The sequence below is a fragment of the Belonocnema kinseyi genome, chromosome 2 (genome assembly GCF_010883055.1).
Source record: "Belonocnema kinseyi isolate 2016_QV_RU_SX_M_011 chromosome 2, B_treatae_v1, whole genome shotgun sequence".
Taxonomy (NCBI): Eukaryota; Metazoa; Arthropoda; class Insecta; order Hymenoptera; family Cynipidae; genus Belonocnema; species Belonocnema kinseyi.
This window is the reverse complement of record NC_046658.1, coordinates 56,480,678-56,489,201: the sequence shown is the minus strand read 5'-3', so window position 1 is coordinate 56,489,201 and position 8,524 is coordinate 56,480,678. Positions and strand designations below refer to the sequence as shown.

At 28.5% G+C, this 8,524-nt stretch overlaps 1 protein-coding gene across 3 annotated transcripts; it reads right to left on the bottom strand.

The window, feature by feature from the left end:
• Window positions 1-210: 210 nt before the first annotated feature.
• On the bottom strand, window positions 211-7,206 carry LOC117167660 (protein Hook homolog 1-like). Of its 3 annotated transcripts, none has more exons than XM_033352748.1 (6): window positions 6,995-7,206; window positions 6,698-6,854; window positions 6,325-6,466; window positions 3,754-4,148; window positions 1,970-2,172; window positions 211-629 (listed from the first exon to the last, which is right to left on the bottom strand). In XM_033352748.1, exons 2-6 carry the CDS (start codon window positions 6,803-6,805, stop codon window positions 323-325), a joined length of 1,155 nt encoding a protein of 384 aa, XP_033208639.1. In that variant the 5' UTR covers window positions 6,806-6,854; window positions 6,995-7,206; the 3' UTR covers window positions 211-322. The 3 variants fall into 3 exon arrangements, with proteins under 3 accessions (XP_033208639.1, XP_033208640.1, XP_033208641.1); XM_033352749.1 differs by having other exon boundaries at window positions 3,754-4,143; window positions 6,332-6,466; XM_033352750.1 differs by lacking the exon at window positions 6,995-7,206 and adding an exon at window positions 6,584-6,632 and having other exon boundaries at window positions 6,698-6,819.
• Between the last annotated feature and the right edge of the window lie 1,318 nt (window positions 7,207-8,524).

Sequence of the window (8,524 nt, the reverse complement as noted above, 5' to 3'; positions counted from 1 at the left end):
ATAATCTTTTTACGTGTTAAATTAATAAATACTGCCAAAAACTGTAATTATCCTTTCAGCTTAATAACATAAAGAAAAAAGAATTTTTCTTTTTAAAAAATGTTTTAATAGAAACTATTCGATATATAATTACATAAATTATTGCAGAAGCCTTATCTGTAGTTCTATTTTCAACTAAAGTTATTCAGTATTCAGTCGTATTTATATTTTTGTGATCAAAATTAAATGAGTTAAACAATATTAAATTGTTTTATAGAATGAAAACAAAATCTTCTTTGATCATTTTCTTTCAATATGAATTATCTTCCGTGAAAATATTTTTTTACGTATTTGTCGCCATATTCTTTAGTTCCACGTTTTTTTCAAATACATTTCCAGATTCCAAAACAAAATGATATTGCTGGATGGTAGAAGTCGGTAGTGCAGGAGAACTTTGAGTGCATGAAGTTTCCGGTACCACAAAAAGTTTATTATTAGATTTTGAAAGAGTATCCATTTCCATCTTCATAAATGTATTACAATTTTTCGCTCGAAGTTTCGATATCAACTTAGCATCACCCGATTGGTCGACGGCTCGACAAGCTTCCATATCCGAAGACTTACGCGTCTCGATTTTGTCCCTAGACGGCCTGAAACAGACGTAATCTCTGCAAGAAATCATTGTTTCCTAGAACGAATTCTTCATTTTTTTCTAAATTACGCTTTCCTTCTTATTTTCATTGCAAGTGTTTCTCTCTAATATTCATTAAATCACTCGCGATAGAAAATTATCTTAATTATACATACGGAGAAAGCTTTATTTAAAATTCATTAAACTTAAAAAAATTCCAGGCTATTTCCCCGTTTTCTTTTTGTTCAAAAATTACTCTCAAAACAGGAAAAAAAGAGTGATTTCTCGAAAGAAAATATTAGAATAATAGGGCAATACATTTGTTCAAAGAAGATTAATGTAGGTAACATATGCCTAAGATTTCAAATCGAAAATTCACTATTTTGAAGAAAATAGCGGACACCTTCGTAAAACCTGTTCTTTCAGATTCAGAGGGTCAGGAGACGTGGAAAGAGTAAAGTAAGCAAGTAAGAGTAAAGTTAACGCAGCTGGCATGCAAACTCTGCAGAATATGTGTGGTAAAATGCTAATGAATAAAGTCAGTATTGAGGATTCTCAAAGAATATGGCGTATAATTAGGAAACACTGTTTGACAATAGTTGACAATTTATTGAGATAGTTTGGACATGTTAAGAGAATGAAAGTAGAACGACTGTCGAAATAACCATATTTAGGTAAAGTAAATGGTAGCGTACCCAGAGGCAGACAGAGAAAAGAATGGTGGATGTGATGGTATGAGAAAATGTATGGACGTAAAGAAAGCTAAATTGGTACGCTAGGACAGGAAAGTGCAGCAACAAATAGTTTATAAGAGATGTGTGATGAAGAGTGTCCGTGGAGTAGCAGACGCCTGAAGCAAAAGACCTTGGATACTAATGGGCCCCCGTGGAGGACTCTACTTGATGGATGTGATTAGAGTAAAGAGTATGAATCTTACTATGTAATTATCAGTACGGCCCGAAAACTTGCGAGAGAAGCGAACGGCGCGCGAGGAGAATGTGCCCCCGCAACTGGTAGACTTTTATAAAACGTAATTGCTATGTTAAATATCTAAGAAGGAAGTTTTCGTTCTGAAATACTATAAAAGGAACTTTAGTATTTAAACGATCCATCAACACAAGCTTTAAATTCTCAAATATGCTCGTAGATTATAAAAGGATAACATTCTTTCTTTAACTAAACATTAACTTAACGATATTTATTGCAAAGGTAAAAAAAAATCAGAAAAATGTCGGTTTTTTCTTGTTGTAAATTTCGGCGATTTACCGGCTTTTTCCCGGCACTCAAAATTTCAGGCTAATTCCCGGATTTCCCAGTCATGGTCAGTGGCAATTCTATTTAAATATAAAATTTGCTTACAGTCTTAAAGTCATCTCAGAATCTAGCGGACGACGGGACCTGCGATGACGCTCTATTAATTTTTCTATGCTTTTGACATCGATATCTACAGTTTTCAATTTTTGTGATTCATTTCTAAATTTCTCAACAATTTGGATTAAATGTTGAACTTGCAATTTTAGTGTTGCATTCTCATGTACTAGGCGACAATTTCTTTTCACAATCTACAAAAGAAACTCTGTTTCAGTATTTTCTTTCTTGCTCGAAGAAATAGATCTGCGCTCAGAAATGTTATTTAAATAAATTTAATTGGATTTTAAAATCCTCATTTCAGTAATTATAAATTTTTACATCAATCTCTTTTTTTCTAATGATTATACTTCTTAATTTAGCATTAACCCATTTGCATTTTAATCTACACAATATTGCATACTACCATCAAGAATTGCGCGCGTGTCGTTTATCTGTTTAAAACGAAAGATCATTTTTTATTTGAAATACAAATTTTTTATACCTATTTATTTGTTACAAGTTTTTAAACACTTAAATTCGAACTAAAATTGGATTTTAGCGAAGCATTATCAGTTTTTTTAATGTTATATATCAATATAATTTTCTTAAGATTCTGAAGAAAATTTGAAAAATTTCAGATAGAAAAATAATCTAAAAAATGTTGGAAAGAAAATTATTTAAGAGGATTTTACCAAACTTGAGGAAAAATTCGAGTCAGTTTTTGAGATATTGCGACTCTTAGAATTATTGAAGATGTTTACAAATGTTCTATAAAGTTTTGGAAATATTTTCAACTTATGAAATATTTTGTATTTTAGGTTATAGCTAAAACATCCCGAAAAATAAAATTCCCAACCCTGAAAAGTTCTCGAAGAAGAAAATATTCGAAATAGGAAATTCCCAAAATTAGAAAATTGCTGCCAATTTTTAATCTCCAAATTTAAAAAATTGCCGACAATAAAATTTATAATATCACCGAATTTTAAAATTGCCAAAAAAACGGCCTATGGTGTAAAATATCTGACATTATAATATGCCCAACACAGGGAAATTATCAGATATTATTTATTTATTATTTAAACATTGTTTAATTGTTTAGATTTTGAAAATTTTAAAATTCAGTAATATTGCACGGTCAGAAATTGTACTATTCCGAAATTTGCCAACTTATAGGAATTTAAAATTCTCGGCAATTTTATAATTTTGGGAATCTTCTATTTTGAATATTTTCTTCTTTGTGATATTTACAGAGTCTACAATTTTATTTTTCGGGATTTGTCAATAGTCCCATTTTTAGATGTCTTTTAAAAACTTTTTAATTTTAAAAAACTTTCTACATTTTGTTACAAAATATTTAAATATTTACATTGTGTTAAAAAAATGGAAATCTTTCAAGTTAAAAATTATTTTTTAATGTTTAAAAAATGTTTAATTCTCTTGAACTAACTTGATTTTAAAAATTGTATGAACTTGCAAAATTGGACAATTTTGTCTTAAAATCTTCTACAGACTTTTTTGCCATTTTGGAAAATCATTTGTATTGTTTGGAAATCTTCTTGAATATTCTCTTAAATTTAATATTTAATTTGCCCAGGAATCCGGAAAAATTTCTTTATTCTCTTAAATCCGTTTAAAAGTTCTTTAAAAACTCTTATTTTCAGAATCTTCTAAAATCTACATTTTGTTTTATTCTTTTTGAAATCTCAGCAAAGAACAAACTGAAACCAGCTATGTTATCCGAGATCTCGCACTACAACTTGTTATTAAAAACATTTTATCTTATTTTTTATTACCTGAAGATATTTTGCTTTACTTATAGGCAGTGGATCTTGAAATTTTATGGACACTATTATATTAAGTTCCTCTCTTGCCTCATCAAGTTTTTCCATCATTTCAGCCATCACTTGTAAATGCTCTTTCGTTAAGTTATCTAATTTTTCGCGAAAAGAATCTCTCTCGTGTTTCATTTTTAAAAATTTGACGCATAAATTATATGTAGTTTGCTTTTTTTCAAATAATTCGTCCTTTAACTTTTTATTTTCTTCTTCCAAAAGAGCTTTTATTCTTTCGAATTCAAGACGATGATACTTTGAAGAACCTCCAAGGTACTTTTCTCTGTGGTTTTGCATTTCCTCATTAAAGTGATCCTTCTCCTTTTGATAAAAGAATCTCTCATCATCCAGCTGTTCTAGAAGAAAATAAACTTGATCAGAATCACAGATTTAAATTATCAATAGTAATCAGAGTAACGCAAAATTTATTTTGTATAATGTGATTTCAATCCATGCAGAAGTCCAGTTTGGGGTGTCAGAATAATTTGGTATTTGGATATATCATTCTATGATGAAAACATAGGAATATATATTTCACAGTTTTATCAAAAATTTTGTTTTTCATTTTTACAATCATTCAAAGCGTATCTGCAAATTCTTAAAAATTGATCACAAAAATTTAATAACAAAATAGCGGCATTTTTTATAAAATTTTTGAAAGTGGATTTTCTTAATAACCCCACTTTTAAAATTTTTCTATTTTTATTTGCGAAATAGGGTGTAATATGTACGATATATCTAAATTTCGATCTTATCAAACCACTGATTCATGATGCAAAAGATTTTAACAAGGGATTTAAGACAACATGTAGCTAAAAGTACATATATCTCAAAAAGTTCTAAAAAAATACATCTTGCTCTTTTGTGATATATTGCATCGTTTACAATAAAAAATAAAAAATTATATTAAAAAAATTTGCTTCCTCGGAATTAGTTAAAACCCCATAAAATTGTTAGAATGCATATTTTATAGTGTTGATTGCATTACATTTTTAGATACATTACAAATAATAAAAAGTGGCGTTGCCAACAGTTCTAATCGTTGGCAATTTCCCGCGATCAATACAAAATTACAGGTTTCGTCATTACCCACATCTGTATTGACCCCTACCATAAGGCATCCACGGTGTCAAAACTGTGCACAGGATTATCAAGAATCAGGGATTATTTGAATTTAAAGTATGATTGTAATTTACGAATAATCAGGAATAATCAGCGTAAAGAGTTAATTAAAAGATGTAATAATTATTTATTGAAAAATTTTTTATTTATAAACAAAAGTCTATAGATTTGAACTATGTACGGTTTGCATGCAGCACTCATGGCGCAAAAATTTAAATATAAAAATATAAAACGCAAAATAAGTTATAGTATATTTCACTAGCTCTTTGCGCGGTGTGAGATTTTTTTTTGGTTATTCTAAGATTGAAATAAAGAAGCAAATATCTGACAAATAAATTTATAAAAAAGGCCAAAGAAGTTTTAAAATGTTATACTGCACTTAATTTCGAATTTGTTTTTTAGTTATTATAGGATTTTTCATTACTCCAAAGAGTTCAAGGGATTGTAAATTATTTTAACAATTTCTAAAGAATGTCAACTTTTTTAATGGATTTTCAAAGAATTTTCTGGGACTTCCAAAGATTTTAGGCTCAAGTTTAAAGGATTTCTAGAGAAATTTATGGAATAAATGGAATTTTTAATTGCAAAGAATTCCTAGATTTCAAACATTTTAAGGGATCTTAAGGTATTTCATGGAATTTGATAAGATTTAAATAATTGTATTGACTTTCCAAGAATTTAAAAAGGAAATTTAAGATATTTTAAAGATTTTTAGGGACTTGAACCTTTTTTGTTAGAAAACTTCCATTCATAATCGCGGGATTTAAAATAATTTCTACCGTTCTCAATGGATTGTTACGATTTTCGAAGATTTCACTGGATTTTAACAATTTCAAAGGATATGAAAGAATTTAAAAACTTTTCAGGATTTTAAGTTATTTTAAAAGCTACCAAAGAACTTCAAGTGATTTAAAGTCAACGAATTTTATGGCGTATCCAAGTATTTAATGAATTTTAAAGAATGCCACAAAGTTTAAGGGACTTAGAGAACTTTAGGGATTAAATATAATGTACCCTCAAGTGATTTAAAAGTATTTCTTTCAATTTCGAATTATTTCAAAGATTTCAAGGGATTTTAAAAAGATTTCGAGATGTATCATGAGATTTTAACGAAAGTTCACAAATTTTTGCTTTGTAATTTGTCTATTTTTTGCATTTGGTTTTCCAACATTTTTTTTTACTTATTCCAATACTGATTATCCTTAAAGCGTTTTCTATGGAATTATTTTCTACAATCAATTTCCTATAATCACAATAAAGATATAGAAACGAAATCCTTCTTTCGATTTTAGTCTTTCATGCGATTTAATTAATTTTTTAGAATCTTTTTCAAATACCACATAATGTTATTAACAATATAAAAGTGATAATAATTAATAACAATGCATTATACATTCATAATAAAATTACGTTTTACATTCCTGTTGATCCTGTGCTGCTTCTTCAGTTCTTCTGATAATCTTTTATTGTTACGTTGCATATATTCCATTTGAGAATCTTTCACTAGAATAGTTTTTTCCAATTCCGAGATGGTATGTTTCAGTTCGTACAACTTTGAAAATAAAATTTGCTTATTATCTTCGTCAATTTTGAAAACTGTACCTTGTTTTTATTTTTAAGGTACTCGGAATTTTTTTTTAATGATAGAAAAAATTTACTATGCAATTACTTTGAGCTTAAACATATTAAATAAACTTCGTTTATTGTAACTGATTGTCCTAAAAAAAGAAAAAAGTGGAAAATAAATTCAGGTTTAAAAGCCGGTTTAAAGGTTAAATTTTACCTGCTCCTTTGAAATTGATAGATCGTCCAATGATTGGCATTTTGAGGAAGGAAAAATGGTGCTATTAGTAGTTTCAGTTATATCTGCATTTGATCCGATATTCTGCATATCAGAATCCGAAGTCTCTTCAAAAGTTGTTAGTGACTTTGAAAATCTCCTAAAGAAATTTTCGTACAAAAATCAACAAATCAAATTAACAAAAATGTAATGCCTCTAAGGTAAAAAAAATAGTTTAAAATAGTAATGCATGAGATCGTTAGAATGAACAAAGGATCGAATTATAATTTAAATAATTACCTTGATTTAGTGCCAAAATTTAAATATATGAATGATTCCCAAATTTTTTAGCAGTTTATGAAATATTTAAGAAATTCTTTTTCTGATTTTGAATTTTCATTTTGTGAATAATAAGCATTTCAAAAAGGTCTTCAATGTTTTGAAAGTGATATTTTTAACAAGTTCAGAATGTAACAATTTTCTTTTTCTTGTCGCTAAGACTAAAAACATTTTTTTTTCATCATCAGACAAACTATCTAGGTTAATAAAGACAAAACAATTGTGAAGCTGTCACAATTCAGATTAACCTTTAGTTTTGAGGGGAAAACAAAGGACCAAATGCATGCGGGATTCGATCCATTTTCCCCTATTTCGCTAATATATTTGTAAAAACGAATTTGTTCTATACAAGTGTATTAGACCATTATTTTTAATTTTCCAGAAATATATAAATAAATAATAAAATCATAATAATTATTATTTATTGCGACGATATTACAAAAAGAAGGTTTTCTCTCGTGCACTGTTTTCCCCGCTGCACACGATGAAGTGAAGTTATATAGCTGGTGGTTGAAGTGAAAATACCTAACTCGTAGCTATAGGTATTTATCTAACTTATCTTCTTAAATACTCGAAAAATTTGAAAACTGATTTGTCAGAATCTAAGATGATTAAAAATCAATTCAATTTCGATAAATAAAGAATAGCTATACATCTGTTCTCTTCAAAATAAAAAAACTAACAACCATCATTATAGTTTCCTTTTTCTTATTTTCCATGAACAATAATTTATTAAAGACCAGAATTTAAATCTTTCGAAATTCTTTTAGAAAATTTAAAATTTTTAAATTTATAGGACAAAAACGGTCCAGTGTTTCAATTATAGATAAAAAGGGGATTTCATGTATTATTAATCATTTTTTATATGATATAAGTGTTTAACAGGTCCTCCTGCTTGCCGGATTTGAGTTTTAAAATTCGGCTCCTGCTCCCCCCGGCCGCCGGAGGAAGCAGAGTTCGGCCGGATTTCTACTCATGCGTTTTTTATCCTAGTGCAAACTTCGGCGTCCAGTGCCTGAAGCCATGAACCCTTTTTTTCTGCGTAAAAGCCTCGTAAAAGCCAAGAGCACAAATCTTCCGAAAATAGATATATTCATGGTATGTATAAAGAATTCATTGAAAAAGTTCTTAAATTTAGTCATGTTTACTGAACAATTCGTAAATATGTACGATTTTAAAATGTGTTAATAATTGTACTTAATAATTTCCTTCAACGTACTACTGACTCTTAATCCAAATATTATAACAGGATAACATTTTTTTGTTACACAAACCTTAACAAATAAAGCTATAAGATCAAAAAAGTGAGACAATTATGAGACTCTCTGAGTCACGTGACACCAATTTGAATAAGTACTTTACCGCCTTCAATTTTTAATAATTTTTTACTGTTGAACAAGTCAACAGAAAAAAAAATTATAACGCACCTTCGATTCAGATTAAACTTATGTATTAAAAAATTATTTTAACTAAAATCGTGAAACAACCCTA

What these genes read in the sequence shown, in the direction of transcription:
- LOC117167660 (XM_033352748.1), bottom strand. Translation starts at nt 6,805, where the DNA reads ATGCAGAATATCGGATCAAATGCAGATATAACTGAAACTACTAATAGC. An exon ending in TATCAATTTCAAAGGAGCAG is followed by an intron (nt 6,467 to 6,697) that starts GTAAAATTTAAC and finishes TTATTTTCAAAG; the next exon opens with TTGTACGAACTGAAACATAC. An exon ending in GATCAACAGGAATGTAAAAC is followed by an intron (nt 4,149 to 6,324) that starts GTAATTTTATTA and finishes ATTTTCTTCTAG; the next exon opens with AACAGCTGGATGATGAGAGA.